This window comes from Drosophila yakuba, chromosome X (genome assembly GCF_016746365.2).
Source record: "Drosophila yakuba strain Tai18E2 chromosome X, Prin_Dyak_Tai18E2_2.1, whole genome shotgun sequence".
Taxonomy (NCBI): domain Eukaryota; kingdom Metazoa; phylum Arthropoda; class Insecta; order Diptera; family Drosophilidae; genus Drosophila; species Drosophila yakuba.
This window is the reverse complement of record NC_052526.2, coordinates 15,801,691-15,817,820: the sequence shown is the minus strand read 5'-3', so window position 1 is coordinate 15,817,820 and position 16,130 is coordinate 15,801,691. Positions and strand designations below refer to the sequence as shown.

Here is a 16,130-nt window from a genome sequence, read left to right as displayed (position 1 = left end):
TTTTTGGTTTTTGTTTGTTTTTATTTTTATTTTTATTTTTATTGTATAAGGTAGTAGTTAGGTAGTAGCATATAAATTTATATAACGTACGATATACATAGTATGTAAAAAAGACATAGCTAGCTTAAATACTTTCACTTGATGCGATCGATCTGCTTTCCAACTCTCTAAACCAGATCTGCCCATTTATACTCTCGTGTTCCATGGAAATTGCTCTCTTTTTCGGGCAGTTCTACTCTAATCTCAATGCAATGTTTCTGTGCGTGTGTGTAGGTGCGTTTCTGTGTGTGTGACTTATGCGTGTGTGAGTGAGTGGGTGGATGGGTAGTTGGGTGACCTCTTCAACTAATCACCCTAGAAACCTGCAACTCCGCCGCGTTTGCGATAGTCGGCATTCGCATAGATGGCAGTGGCATTTCTCGAAATGGCCGTGACCACGGATGACGTTTTCTTGGGAGTGGACTTCAACTTGTGTCCCCGTTTGGTCAGCAACTGGAGCAGGGCTTCCGGATAGCCATTCTCCTCGTACTCCAGGACATCGGGCATCAGTTGGTGGTAGAAGCGCGGTGCATCAATCGCCTGGCGCAGATCATCGCCGAACCACAGCACATTGGCGAGCACCTCGACCACGGCGGGTATGATCTTGCTGCCACCGGCTGCTCCAATGGCCATTTTCAGGTTGCCTTCCTTGTCGGCGAGAAGGATCGGCGATTGCGAGGACATTGCACGCTTGTGGGCCTCGATTTTGTTCGCCTGCGATGGGGGCAACTTGAAATCGTTGTTCGCCACCGCAAAGTCGTTCATTCCGCTGTTCAGCACAATGCCCGTACGTGGTCCAATTAATCCGGAGCCAAAACTGAAATTTATTATATATATTTAAAAGTTTTATGTGAACTAACTTATGGGTACTCACTAGAAATTGATGGAACTGGTCACTGAGACGGCATCTCCGTTGGGCGCCAGAACAACCAGATTCGATGTGCCATCCGGATCCGCAATGGCGGCAAAGTTGGCTCCATACGCCTGCGCATCGGGCAGCACGTGGGAATCATTGATCTTGGCCCGGTTCTGATCGCCAAAGTCCGGACTATTCAGGCGGCTAACCAGCTCGCGTGCATCAATGAAATGCATATCGCCCAACTCCGGACGCTGGGCAAAGGCGAACTTCATGGCCTCAACAAAGCGATGCATGGTACGTGCCTTCAGCTCATCCGTGGACAGATCGTGTGCCGTGAAGTTGTAGCCCTGCAGGATGGCCAGGATGTGGGCCACCACCGAACCGGAACTGACCGGTGGCACCACATACAGGGTGTCGTCACCCAAGTCCATGGTAATCGAGTTGATTACATCGGCCTCGTACGACTCCAGATCATCGGCCACAATAATGCTGCCGATGTCCTGTAGATCCTGCACCAGCAGCTTGGCTATCGTTCCATTGTACATGTCCATGGGTCCATTCTCCGCCAGCAGCTTGTAGGTCTTGCAAAGATTTTTCGGTGGCTTCACTACCGTTCCGGCGGCATGGGGCTTGCCTGTTTGCGCATTCAGATAGATTCTGCAAGAGGAACATACTACACTTAGAAAAAAAGGCACTTTTCAAAAGCAATTTCATGCTCTTTGGACAATTTACTGGTACTGCTCGTGCTTCTTGATGTTCGGCAAGGCGAGACCCAGCGAGCGTTCCATGTGCTGCGACACATGGTATCCCTTCTCGCAGAGCTCCAGCGATGGAGCCACCAGTTCCGACCACGGCAGCTGTCCGAACTTCTGATGCGCCACGTGGTAGCCCATCACCTCGCCGGGCACAGCGATGCTCAGCGGTCCCTTCATGGACTTTTCCGGCTGCTGGTCGAACATGTCCTCGGTGACCTCGTAGGGCGCCACCTCGCGGGCATCGATGGCGGTGGCAATGCGCTCCTTCCGGTTGTAGATGTTCATCAGGTGGCCACCACCGATGCCCATGCTCTGCAGCGTCAGCAGTCCGTTGCAGAGGAGGGCGGCGATCGCTGCGTCCACAGCGCTGCCATTCTTCTGCAGGATGCCGCTACAAGGATTGGGATCAAAATATTATTAATATATATATTCATATTATTAGTATATAACTATATATCTTTATATATCAATAGTTACCTGCCGATCTTGCTGCACTCGATGTTATCGGAACTCACGGCTCCATGTTGGTAGACGCCCAGCACCGAGTTGTACTCCTCGCTGGTATCGATCCTGATCTGATCCGCCAGCCAGGTGGGTGGTGCCGCCGTGGTTGCCGCCGTGATGGCGGCCACATTGGGCTGGTCCGCTGGAGTGGGCGTTGGGTTCGTGAGGTTGCCAATGTTGTTCGTTTTCGGTTCCGTTTCCGGTTCCTGTTGCTGCTCATCATCTGTTGAATGAAATGTTTTAGGTGTGGGGCTGGGATTGCTATCTGTTCTGCTAGTGGTTGTTGTTGTTGTTCTTGTTGTTGTTGTTGTTGTTGGTGGTGGTTGTTGTGTTGCACTTATTGTTGTTGCTGCTGCTATTGTTGTTGTGCTGGTGCTTATTGTGGTTGCTAATCCTGATGGTGCAATTGTTGTTATGGTTGCCTCTGTGCTTGTTGTTCTTGGTGTTGCTGTCGTTGTTGTTGTTGTTGTTGTGGTTGTTGTGTTGTTTCTATTTGGCGTCGATTTAGGCCAGTCTTCGTTGTTGTTGTTGTTGTTGTTGTTGTTGTTATTTAGTGAGTTGGGGTGTAAAGTTTTTGGTTGGGGTTTTGTTCATGTGAATACTTTTTGGTGCCACAATAGAAGAAATTATTTTGAACTAGATTAAGTGCCAGGTGCTTGGTTAAGATGAATCGAAAGCATGCAGTAAATAAGCAAAGATTTTTCTATATTCTATTTTATTTTATTTTTTTTATCATAGGGTGACTAAATTCGGTCTTGAATACGGTCCCAAAGTCTGTCTGTTCGTATACATACATCTACACATACAATATCTATCTCAAACGAGTTTCGGTATTAGTTTGCAGTGGGTGAGTGAATTGTTAGCTGGATGTGGTTGGCCATAAATGTACCTTTGACCCGATTACCCATACTCACCACTGAAACACAGGCTGATGATCACGTAGCTGATCAGGGCAATGCCGATGAAGCAGATCAGCACGATGGTTAGCTTCTTCATCCAGGCCAAAACCTTCACGCGCCTGCGAAAGTTCAATTGAAAGTAAAGGATATAATCAGAAATTGACCCAAAACCAAAGAACAATTTTTACTAACACCTATTTTTAAAATGATTTTGAAATTACTTATAATACTTATAATAGTGTAATCTTTAGCTATACATAGCTATATATTTTAATTGTTCAAAACAAGTATTTACTACTGCAGTTGCCTCAACTTGTTTAATGCGATTTCCATGTAAGCAGCTTCCTCTGCTCGTCGCAGCCATAAAACGCGCCAAGGACTCTTCAAACCTAAATGTTATTGTTAATGTCCTATTTTATGCTCACATCTGTTCGCGACGCGCCTCCTCGGCGGCGGCAGTGTCCTGCATGAGTTCGCCGCCATTCTTCTCCTCATCGGAGTCCAAACCGCCGGCGGACTTCAGGGGTATCTTGTTCATGGCATCCTCGTTGCTGTGGTGCACCATCTTGGTGGCATCCGCTGCTGCACTTGCTCCGGCTCCTGTTCCTGTTCCTGTTCCAGTTCCCGCCGAACCCGCTGGGATTGTGATGGAGCTGTAGTTTGGTGGAAAATGAGGCGTAAATAGGTTGTAAACAAATGCAACAGTTTTTGCTATTCGCAGCGCTCGAAAATATGCAACAGTTTTCGCCAGCAGCTTTCAACACCAACTGAAAATGAAACTGAACATGAACATAAATGCGGCCAAAGCACCGACAATCTCAAGCGATTCTCAGTCATCGACAAACGAGAACTACAGTGGAGTCTCTATAAATTACTGGAAGAGGTGGTATGCAGACGATTCACAATTCTTTAATATTTATAAAACCACTCTTTTTATATTATAAATACTGTATAATTTTGTTAAACAAAAACGTATATGAGTTCGTCTTAGCGACACTCCACTGTTACAACTCAAACAACAACTATATCGCTGTCGTCATCGCCAACTTTGATGGCAGGATGTGGCTTGTGTGCTCGGCTACCCGACACCGTTCACCACCCACCGCCCAACGCCCAACGCCCCCACGTTCCTTGGGTGGGCGTGTCCCGCATAAAAATGGGTCAGACAAGCGTCGACGTCGACAGCGGCAGCGACAGCGACGCCGGCAGAGGCGGTAGCAGTTGGAAATGCATTTTCCTCAATCGAGCGAGTGGATTTCCTTTTGTTGCTACGACCATAACCATAATTGAATGTTGTGATTGTGAGCTCGCGTGGTTCGCGGGATTTTGTGGGCGGAAATGGGGTGGTGTTGGGTTAAGTCATTGCTCGCGGGAATTGGGTTAATTGCTGCCAGCGAAAAGAAATAGAAAAAAATTTAAAAAATTGAAAAAAAAAAAAAGAAAAAACAAAAATGCAACGGACAGGGCAGCACCTTTTGCACCGCGGTCCTGACCTGGGCTACATTTGTAATTGTTGACGTCGCCACTCGCACTCGCACGAACCCCTTTTAACCCCTGAAACCCCAGCCCGCGAGTACGCCCCTTTAACCCACCACGCAGCGATGACGACACTTGCTGAAGAGGAAAAGCCCCTCGTAAAACAGGGTGCTTGAAAAGTAGCAACATTTAAATGTTAAATCGTTCTTGAGTGCAGTTCAAAGTCTTTGTGGGCTACACTGGCAGAAATTGTTTTAATATAGAAATAATAATATCACTCATATTTAGAATTAACTCATAATATTCCAAGCTTAGTTTATGGTTACAAAACCTAGTTTATAAATGTCAATTCAATATTGTAGCTTTGGAGAGAACTTTTCGTTGTTTTCTGCGATTTCTTTTGAATATATCGAAGTACCACTGTACGACCGTAGAAGCTCTGCCTGAAACGCATGGCCCTATACGTGGTGTGCACTTTTTAATATTGCCCGTTGGTGTTTCTTTTTTTCTGGTTAATAATACTCTTTGCCGCTGCCGACTTTGCGCGGCCTGGCAGGCAGGCATTAGCGCTATTTTTGGGTCAACTGCATTTAATTTCGCTTCGTTTTCGTTAAATGGTCGGTGGGCCGAAAGAACAAGCCACAATTATGAGGCATTCGGAATGCAATTGGGGTTTACGATCCACTTGTTCCTGGCTGCGCCCACGAAAAATGGCACACGGAACCCAAAATAGAGTTCGCTGTGCCATGACCATAGCAAGTTAAATACAAATACTCACAAATAGTTCCCTATTCTGTTTCACTTTAATTGATTGCTATTTCCACTTAGCGGTTCGCCGGAACCGAACGACAGGTGGCGTGTTGGTGGTGGTCATTAGGCAAGGATAATTACTCAATTGCAACTTTGTTTTGGCAAACGGCTGCTTTAGTTAGGTAACATTTTGAAACTCTTTTAGCTAATTTTACAATGTAATAAATTGTTAAGCTTTCTCTCCAAGCCTCATTATTATTATTAATGCTCAGTTCCTTTCTCTTTAGTTTACATTCCTTCAACTTCATTTTCACATTAGAACTTTTAGTTTTGGCGCTGCGCAAGCGCAAGCCTACAAACCAAATGAACTGCCAGCTAACTAATATGAAATCGCATTTGGAATTGGCTGTCAATATTCCTACGTGTGAAGACTAAACAATAGGCAATAATTTCAAAAATCCGATGCGAAACCGCTTGAATTATGGCTATTGGATAGTTTCGTCGTTTGGGCCAATACTTTTAAGGGAAGTGACCGACAAGCAATATTAATAATAAGTACACCCATGTCCAAATACATGGCGACATATGTTTCAGGCATGATGTGAGTGTGCATTACTTTAATTACTCCATTATATTCACAAGACAAAGGAATGCAAAAATCATTGCCTGGCTTTCATCTTTAGCCGACTTCTTATCGAAGGAATACACAATCTGAATAAAAAAGGAAGTATTAAGTGCAGGGTAAAACTATAACTTAAGATATGGGTCAGTCAGTACAGAGATAGCTTTGCAATTTATTCAAATATATATATTTCCCATTAAGCAGACGCATTGAAAACGCGTGTTTTTCCCTTTAACCACCTATAATTTGTAATCTAAAAGCTGAGTCTCAGCAAAGCATAGGTTATTTCGAGTAAATTTCCACACAAAATGCTTGATAATTGTTTGTATTTGAAGGGGGCAAGGGCAGATGGCCATAGATCATGGTTGATTGGGCATGCCCAAGCCCAATCAAATGGCGGCACCAATCCGATTTGCATTTCGGATGCCAAACGAATCGATTCGGTGGGCAATTAAATCAACAATTTGACAAAACAAATACAATTAAAATGCACGAAGACCGGCGCAAATAAATCAAAACTTGCCGAGGCCCATAATACGCTGCATAATTTAGCTTCGAGTGACGAACGCCTTTGGCGACACCCAAAAAATACTCAAAATTGCACTGCGCCTAAGTGTGTTATGTCCAAAAGTTTTGAGTTTTTTGCACCCAGAGACCCCAAAGTGGCCCCATTTCCAGCTTTACGAGGAGTCGGTTGGTTATAAGCTATTTTTACTCTGCTTTGTTCGCTGCTGCTCAAAAAACATCTTTCGAAATCGAATGGGCAGGGAAATTATGAAAACGGTATGCTTCAACGCAAATTTCACAAATCTAGAACAGCCATAAACTTCGGAAGTATTCAGATGACAAGCCAAATTAAAAGATCTAAGATATTTTACAGTTGCATGCATTGCAACATCTTTTATTTAGTTAGGAATACCCAAACCTTCCGGCAAATATAATACACTTTCTAAGCAACTTTATCACTGAGCACTTGCACGTAGCTCTCAGTAAGTCATTATATATAATTAATATATAAATAATAATTTGCCTAACCCTTTCAGCACAAAGATGGTTAATTCAATGGCCCAACGCCAAAACCCAGACGAGGGACTTGTCATAGATCAACTAGAACAAAGGTCTGTCATTGTGAAGGATTCCCGGATTCGCGGATTTACGGATTTTGACACATTCGGCGGCACTGGCGGCACTCGCGTTTTTCCAATCCAAATTGGTGACAGTGCAAATTGATCTCGCCCAAAGTTCAGGGCCGCTGGCCCACCAGATAAGTAGCGCAATCCAAATGCGGGTGCACATTGTGTACTAAATGCTACATAGTACATACTATATGCACACTGTACAGTAGCATCTGGGTGTTGTGTATACGAGTACACTCATAGCAGATAGACACCCCAGATCCAGATATTAGCTGGCATGGGCATGGCATGGGCTTTTCTTCAGAGCTCTGGTTTTGTTCTTCTCTGTTCACTCGCTTGATTAAGTTGTCAGCAATCAGCTGAAGGCACCGAAACGAGACGGCGTTTAGCGTCGATTACTGTTAGACTAAGTGGCCCGATCCCAGATCTGTTGAGCCAACACAATTGAGCGCTCTCCTGGGAATTAGCTTGATAAAAAACCAGCCCATCAACCAACCCACCAAATCACAACAAACCAAACAAACAAACACCGCACTAGGACTGTAAGAGTAAAGAAAACCAGGGAAAATAATGGAAAATAATGGAAAATGTGAAGGAAAGAGTTAAGGGGAGGGAGTTCATGCGGGATCAAAAGATAACCCGAAAACAAAGGGAGTTGTGATTTTCCCGCCTATTATCTTTATGCTGCCCACTGATCCCAGAAGTGAAGGTCAGGGCACCGAAAGCCAATAAAAAGATTAAGGGGTTGTGATTGCCAAAAATAGACTCAGCTCACACGACATGTCAAACTAATCCCAGCAAAGCCTATTTAATTCATTCATACTCATATTCACATTCATATCAAGTTACGATTTCCGAGTTCAAAATTACGAGTTACGAGTACCTATGATTCGTTGGAAATATAATATTTTTGCAGCTGCGCCTGGATGGCCACTAAACTTCTGCTCCTAACACTGAGTTCATTTGAAGGCGATAAAGAAATTGCAGACAATTCCACATCCATTGTCACTTCCGCTCTTGGCACTCATATCAGCATTTCTATGAATTTCTTTCCCGCTCCTTCCGCTTTTAATTTATCGGTTTAAAAAAACATGTGGAGTTTCCCAAGAACCGCTTTGGTCATTTTTGTATAATGGCACTTGTGTATATATGAAATCAACTACAACTAAATACATTTTGGTGCACCAATGAAATGTGATATATGGGAAAACTAATCACACATTTTCCTATTTTTCACGCCTTTCCCTGAATTACTTAAGTTTCCATGCCATTTTATTTTGACTGATTTATGGATTTGCCATCAATGGATTTCCATGAATTTCAGCTTGAATACTTTTGGCATTTCAGGAATTCGACATGTTATCACCCATTTTCCAATTCTTGAATATTTGTGAAGCAAACATTTTTCATGGCATCCAATGACCTTCAGCAAGAACAAGAAAAAGAGTGCATTCTCAACAAGTGTTTGCTTTTCTACGCTCTGTTTTTTTTGTATTTTTTTTTATTTGCTGTTTTTGTTAATATTGTTATAATTTTTATTTTGGCGCATTTGGCGGCATTTTCGGCGTCTGGCATTTATTTGGCTTTCATTCTTTGGCCGACGCCTTTGTTTCGCTGCTGTATTCGTTTATTTTTAAATATAATAATTGCAAAATGAAACGGAAAAGACACGCTGTGTTTTTTTGGCCCTAGACTTGGACTTGGACTTGTTGCTGCCAACGTATTTTTTATAAATATCACATATACATATCTCCTTCTATATATATTTTTTTTCTGCTCTGCGGTGGACGGTTTTTTTCAGGTGGGCGAACCTGGCGAATGCCGGCCCAGCATTAAACAAAAAAAGAAAAAAAAAGAAACAAGAAACAAGAAACATACAACATACAACAGAAATAAAACACATTTTGAGTTAACGATCCTGAGATACGCACACGCACCACAACAACAACAAAATGGAATAAAAAAAATATATTTTTTTGTCACCTTTAATTTTATATCTTTTTTTTGTAATTTAAGTCGTGTAATTTTTTCGAAAACGCGCGCGTTTTTTAGTTTTATACTCAAAAAATTGCGGAGTCGAGTAACGAATGCAAGCGTATTATCCTACGCAAATACGAGTATATATTCGCAGCTAATTATAACTGTGTGGGAATTCTATAATTTTCAATTATATATTTAACTTCTTTTTAGCTATATTTTTTAGTCGCGTGTCGCGTCTGCGACGTCGTCTGCGTCTGTTGGTCAACTGAATTAAGAACGGCCGCTAACGACGACGACGCTGGCGCAGCGGCAGCGTTTTGAGGCGGAGGCGGCAGAGCCAGTGATGCGCATCTGGCTTGATTCCCGACATGCTTAGAGATTTTTAAAAATAAGACACATGTGCACCGACAGTTGTACGTTTGTGATACTAGTACCTTTAGCAAGCAATCGAAACTGATAGGGATTTTATTTCAGAAGTATAAAAGACATACAAATTCACTAGCCATACCATGAAAAACCTAAAATCTTCTTTTAATATTTTATAGTAAATATAGAAATCATTACGTTATGGTGCGGGAGAAACAACTATTTATAAATTATTTCAAAAAAACCTGAAAACATGTTAGTGCAAAATTGAATACATATGTATATTTTGCCTTATTTTGTATTGCTTTAAAGGTGATCAAATATCTTAAAAAAATCAAACATCTCAGGTGAAGTTATTTAAAAAAAATATATTTACATATTAATAAAACATAAATGAAAACTATGTACTCCTAAATATAGATTTTTATTGTGGGAAATATTTAAAAACTTTTTTAAAGTGTGGTATAGCTTTCTTTTCTAAAGTATTCGACATCTCTGACTGCGACTGCTTTTCGTCTAGTCGAGTGGGCAGCGAAGTTGCGTCGCTGCCGCAGCGCAGCTACTGTTGCTCTTGTTGTATTTTTGTTTCATACTATATTTTATTTTATTTTTATTTATTTATATTTTTTTTATTGTTTTTTTTTTTTGTTTTTTGTTCCACGATGCATTGCAAATTGTTGCTGGCGGTGCGGAAATCACAAAAAATTAGACGACCCCGTGATTGCCATCATTCTGGATGCTAGTTCTGCGAGTTCTGGTTGGCTTTCGGTTTTAGTTATATCTGGGCTTTATTTTTTCAGTGGTTCCCGGGCTGGGGGGCGTGGCCACCACCCACCCGCCGGCGAGCCATTAAGAGCAATTTGTTGACAGTGACACACAAAAATGGACACACAAAGCGACGCGAGGCGACAAAACAGGCTCAACCAAACAAACAAACCGCAACCAAGCCAAACTAACAAAAATGAAAGAAAAAAAAATATAGCAAAATAAAATAGTAATGATAACATGGAGGGAAAATCGGAAAATGTGAGACAATTCCGTGACATCATCAAATCACTTTAATTGCAATCGCCGCCAAGGTTGGCAAATTGAGTAAGGATAACCGTCGTTCCTGTATTTATGTTCCTCATTTATTTCACTTTGATTTATTTCCCATTACTGAGAAAGTATCTACAACTGTTGAATCTAATTTTCCCTCTGACTTGGGCATCTTTCGGATGTCTGCTTCTGAAGCCAGGTGAAATTGAAGGCGCTTTATGTGGGAACAGGTGCAATAAAATAATGGCAAGCAATGGTAAGTTAGCTTGCAGTGACAGCTGATAGATTATGGTGAAAGTATAAGTAATATAGTTTTCAAAACTGGTGTCCTTTATGACCTATTCCCTAATCGATCTAATGACTTGACCGCGACTGTTGCTAGATGTGCGTGTTTGCTGGAGCGGTCATCGCTTGGCCATCATCTCCGCACATCCGCTGGGCATCTGAGCTGTTTTTTTTTGTATTATTTTGTATTATTTTGCATTTTCCATGCACTCTGGTGATGCGATGTGTGTCTTTGTGGGGCCACGCAGATTTCCGCTGCAGTTTGACATTTGCAGTGGTGCGCCGGTGATAAGAGAGCTGTGCAGCGGACAAAAGGCAACGCCAAACGCCACAAGGAGGCATCATGGATGATCATGGAAGCATGTCAATTGCACTGAGATACAAAGATACTGAGATACATGTGTGGCTGGCGAAAATAGTACTTATTTATTTCTACATGCGCGATGTCGTGCTGCTAAAGCGTGCAATTTGCCACAGTCGCCATACTATACTCTATACTATATTCTAAATGCTATATGCTAGATGCTATATGATATATGGTATATAGTAGCTGGATCCAAAGGCAAATCAAAGGCAGCAGACGACAAAAGGCGGACGACAAACAAAAAAGAGCGCACGGAAAAAATTAAAATGTGTGTCAACAAATTGCACAAATTATCGGCAGTTGAGCGCAGTTTGGGTGCACTCGAAAAAAAACTAAGGCACTCATAAGAGAAGCTCAAAGCGATATTAAAAAGGTGATTTTAAGAGGAAAAAGGTAAACCATCCGCAGAGAATGGTATACTAAACCTAACCCAATTGTCTATTTTATTGTTTAACATAGTATCTGCCAAGCCATTTCTTTCGGTGTAGTCCAACCTTACTGACCCACAACTCGTTTGTGACTCCAGTGTGTGACAACAAACAAAGATATGACCTTAATCTGATCACCTTTAAATTGGCATGCGAATAGAGAAGGCTTCACTGTACTTGAAGCGTACGCTTGTGGGCGGAGTGGGCGGCATTGCATCCATCCACATGACAATGGGCTAATTGCAGGGAATCCATCACGCGGACTCATCCCACTGTTCATAAAAAACACAACTCAACACTTGACCCTGCGGTATCTGCCCTTTTTGGTTTGATTTTATTCATCCCATTCAACTTTACATCGATTTGCATAATAAATCACAGCTACTGTAAACACAACATTGCGTGGGCCTCTTTTTGAATTAAAAATCGAAAAAAAACTGGAAAATCATACAAATTGAGCGAACTATAAAAATGAAAAGGAAATTGTCTACATTTATATGAAACAAGCGGATAAGTTTTGTATATTTTAAAAAGCTGAATTAAAAGTTGAATCTAACGATTGCTTTATATAAATAAATAAGTATCATGCTAAAATTTTATGGTATTTATTCGCTTACATATTTTCGCTCACATTTTTCAAAGTAAAATAGACAATAATTTCAGTTAAAAATCTTTATATGTATAATCTCTGCAAGCTGCCCATCAAAATCAATGGTCACAGGCCCAACCCAAATTAAATAAATAAATGGCTTTTTGCTCGCTGACATTTTTTAGGTGCGAATGCAGAGGAGAATACACATCCATCACATGCATTTTTAATTTTTTATTTTTTATGCGTTGGTTGTTGGCGACGCCGACGCGGTGACGTCACAAATTTTATTTAACCAGCTAACCTTGGCCCGATCTGCTCTCTCACTCGCACTCGCACTGGAGAAGGGGCGCGGAAATCGAGATTTATATATTTGTGCATTTCCACTGTTAACAGTGAAAGAAATGATTAACTATGAATTCAATAAAAGTCCTACGAAACATTACATTTTTGAAACACCTATGAACGTGTTCTATTTGCACGCAGTATTAGATTATCTAGAATAACATTGATATTCATTTTTGCGAGTGCATATTTGAACTTGTCAGTTGTCTGTCTGGGATTTGTGAATTCGGTTTGGGCAACAAATTGATTAGCACTGCCCATTAATCCGCCACCACCTCGGAATAGAAAAAAAGTGCAGATGGAGATGGAGATGGAGATGGAGGCACTTGGCGGGCTCATTAAATGGTCGTGGAAAAATTCCCTTCTGGTACTCGATGTTATTGTTTTCGTTTTTCGAATCTCTGGTTTTTGAAGTGCTCCACATTGTGTTGCGCGCTTTCATGTGGCATGCCACGCCACGCCCCAATCATCCTGTGGAAACTATTTTCGGTTCGTCTGACACACATCGATGGGCAGGAAAGGCGGAAAAAAGTGGGAAACGAGCAGAGTGAGTAATTGTTTACATTGCGCTTCTTGTGAGCTACTTTACGGCCCAGCATGTGACCACGCCCCCGCGCCCCCCACATATCCACCGATTTTCCTGCCCGATTTTCCTCCCCCAATTTTCCAGCAAGAGAAAAAAAAAACAGGGCACAAGAATTTCACTTGTTGGTTTTTCCGCGCCGCGTATTATCCCTCTTTTTTTTTTTTGTTGATGGATTGTTTTGCGGTCCACTGAAATGGACGAAACTTAAAGTTTGTACTAATGGCAACAAAAATATCCGAAGGAAACACCAGTACACACAGAAAAATAGGGAGGGGGTGGTGGGCACAATGCACATATTTGGCTGGCATGTAAATGTAAACAGCATTGAAGCGATTTGATCTTTGATTACCTTGAATTCACTCAGACATTTTGAAGATACGTAAACATTTCATTTGGGTTACCTTTGAGAGCATACAAAAATATCCAAACGTTTGTTTATGCTGCCCAAGATGTATTTAGTTAGTGGAACGTTGGAAGAACTATAGTAAAAACCTTGAAACAATTTTTAAATATGATAAAGTATTATTGTGCAATTGTCAACTAGCAAAAAAAATAAATACTAAAAAAATTATAAAAAGTTTTGGTATTTTTTGCTACCGTTCTATGCGATTCTCATAAGTCGCACGTAAGTAAACTCGATCGGCCAATAATTTAGTATGTTTTTCAGTATTTTTTGTGTATTTATTGTGAAGTGCTCTCTTAACTTTTTAGTGGTTTTAAGTATAGTTTGAAAGTTAATAAAGTTTTTATGGATTCGAAGACCCAATTTGAACCCAGGCGAACTTACGATTGCAGTGTTGAGAGATTTGTGGCCGACGCACCTACGCCGCATGCCGTGGAATGCATTTCGCAAATTTTGCCGATTTGATCGTGCTCTCTATGGGATTAGCACCTCCTCTCCAGCTCTTGGATGCCGATGCCGCCAACTGGCGATTCAAATCGCTTATGCCAATGCACGCACAGTAAAAAATTGCAAAAAAAAAATAAAAGTTATTATGAACCCGGCACGGATGGATTTCCTTGACTTCAAGTTTGGAAAATCAGTTCTGGTTGGATTTGAATTGGAACTATGATATGGAAGTGGAATCTAGAACAGGTTGAAAGTGGCGATTACTTCTGGTCGCGACTTTGGACAGCGACAATTTTTGGAGGCGGCAGCGTACGCGGCGTTCAGTTTCCGACTGAATTCTCACTTTCCGCCGGAGATGCCGTCCTGAGATGCTGCCGCTGCGACGCCGGCAGAGGCAGAGTCCGGCCCCATTTCCCCCATTTTAACATTACCATCACCATCACCATTCCATGCCACCTCATAGCTAGAGCCGCAGCTAAATACAGATCCGAATCCAAATCCACCCACGTGGGCCGGCCAATTGTTGCTGCCGTTAGCATAAACATTTAAGCATCCCGCAACAGTGCGCGACATACATGTAGGGCTAGGGAAATAACTTTGCTGTAACTCACCTTATACTTAATAGAACTTAGAAATGTATATATTGGCGCAATGTTAGCTAGACTTTTTTGGTTTTCACATATAAATAACAATAAATTTCTGACATATCTTATAATTTTGCCAGGCACTGTCCAAATAAGATAAATAACCGAAAGGAAATGACTGCCGTTGCCGTTGCTGTTTTCAGTTCTTCGTGTAGGTGAGCGATGCATGTCACTGTTTTATTTTACCACAATTAAACTACTCGCAACATCACAAAACATTGGAGACCAACGCTGCGTATGAGCAATGCGGCTAGCCATTAATCAGTTTTATTCAAAGAGAACTCAGGAAGTTTAATGAAGAACTCTTGCCTGTATGGGAATTTCTTGGATAGCTAAGGATGGCATACAAAATAATACCGACAAAAGAAATCCATAACTAATCCAAGATCTGTAAACCATTCCGGCGGATAGTTTTCCTGATTCCTGGAAGCGGCGGGCACATGTTGTTAGTTTGCGGGAATGTCTGTGGTGGCATGAATCCCATGAATCACGGACAGATAAAATATATCCCCATAAAACTGGAGGCCCCAAGCCAACAGCCGGCGAAAGTGAAATGTTCCGAGATAGATACATATATAGTCCGAAACATACGTAGATTATTCAGAGCAACCGAATGGACGAAAGACAATGGCGAAAAGTTGAGTTTATGGGCTGGCGAAAAAGAAGCCTATTTAAAGTTTGAAATTAATGGTCACAAGGGGTGGCTAAAGAAATATATATAAAACTCTTATAATCATTTTGTAGTTTCTGCTATGACAGGAAAAGTATTATATATTTTTATATATTCAATTTAATTTAATACATGTACAATACACATGCACTTTAATATTTTGAAGGAAGTCAGTGCGTTTTAAGGTCCCCATTCCCATTTCTAAATTTTCCCACTACTTCACTGACTAAGCCCATAAACAATCCGCCACTTGTTTGTTTATAATCCCCATTCCAAAAAGAGGAAGATCCCAAAATCGAAGAATATCGAAAAAAGAAATAGAATTGAAAATCCAAGCGCTATGTGAGATATTCCATCTGGCCGGCCGTGTAATAAAGATCCTCGGGGTGGCGGGGTTTACCACAAAAAAAAAAAGAAAAACTTGAAAGGGGGCAGTATCTGAAATAGAACAAAATGTTTTGGGGGGAATGTAGCGAAATAAGGCACTTATGTACTTAGAGCGATGCGAGATGTGAAGTCGAGAACTCGCAGAAACAGACACACTCGACCACTTGACATTGATGGGTGAGGATTCTCAGGAGATCCCACAGAGCGTTCGACTTGAGTGGTGTCACTTGGTCTCACCAAACCTCCCCCGACAGCAGCTCGTTAAAATCCAGACAAAAATCTAGAAAAAAAAAAAGCAGCGGAAAAGTGACATCAGCCCTGCGAAATTCTTGCTCGTTTCATGTTCGAATTTCGTTGGCCAAATACAAAAGTCCGGAACAAAATTTGGCCAATACCAAAATTGTCTCTCAATTAAGTTTCAATTGGCACACAATGCGGCAAAAGCAAAACAAGGGCAACACGATGGTTAATACGAACTCCGAATGCTCTGAAAAAATGCTTAAATATATAATATTTTTTTTGTGTTTAATATATACATATATATTTATATAAAATGTA

General features: G+C 41.5%; 1 protein-coding gene and 2 long non-coding RNA genes across 4 annotated transcripts; 2 read left to right on the top strand and 1 right to left on the bottom strand.

The window, feature by feature from the left end:
- Positions 1-23: 23 nt before the first annotated feature.
- On the bottom strand, positions 24-14,173 carry LOC6525594 (glutathione hydrolase 1 proenzyme). Of its 2 annotated transcripts, none has more exons than XM_015190893.3 (7): positions 13,809-14,173; positions 3,482-3,709; positions 3,072-3,175; positions 2,131-2,671; positions 1,631-2,044; positions 914-1,555; positions 24-856 (listed from the first exon to the last, which is right to left on the bottom strand). In XM_015190893.3, the coding sequence occupies exons 1-7, from the start codon at positions 13,865-13,867 to the stop codon at positions 355-357; spliced, it is 2,490 nt and encodes an 829-aa protein (XP_015046379.1). In that variant the 5' UTR covers positions 13,868-14,173; the 3' UTR covers positions 24-354. The 2 variants fall into 2 exon arrangements, with proteins under 2 accessions (XP_015046379.1, XP_015046378.1); XM_015190892.2 differs by lacking the exon at positions 13,809-14,173 and adding an exon at positions 9,024-9,291.
- LOC120322400 lies at positions 3,717-7,233 on the top strand. Its single transcript, XR_005562199.1, has 2 exons — positions 3,717-6,893; positions 6,948-7,233. It is a non-coding gene; the product is annotated as an uncharacterized LOC120322400 (long non-coding RNA).
- On the top strand, positions 10,049-12,307 carry LOC120322401. Its single transcript, XR_005562200.2, has 2 exons — positions 10,049-11,466; positions 11,533-12,307. It is a non-coding gene; the product is annotated as an uncharacterized LOC120322401 (long non-coding RNA).
- Positions 14,174-16,130: the final 1,957 nt, after the last annotated feature.

What these genes read in the sequence shown, in the direction of transcription:
- LOC6525594 (XM_015190893.3), bottom strand. Translation starts at nt 13,867, where the DNA reads ATGCATTCCACGGCATGCGGCGTAGGTGCGTCGGCCACAAATCTCTCA. An exon ending in GAGGCGCGTCGCGAACAGAT is followed by an intron (nt 3,176 to 3,481) that starts GTGAGCATAAAA and finishes GAACTTTCGCAG; the next exon opens with GCGCGTGAAGGTTTTGGCCT. An exon ending in CATCAGCCTGTGTTTCAGTG is followed by an intron (nt 2,672 to 3,071) that starts GTGAGTATGGGT and finishes ACAACAACGAAG; the next exon opens with ACTGGCCTAAATCGACGCCA.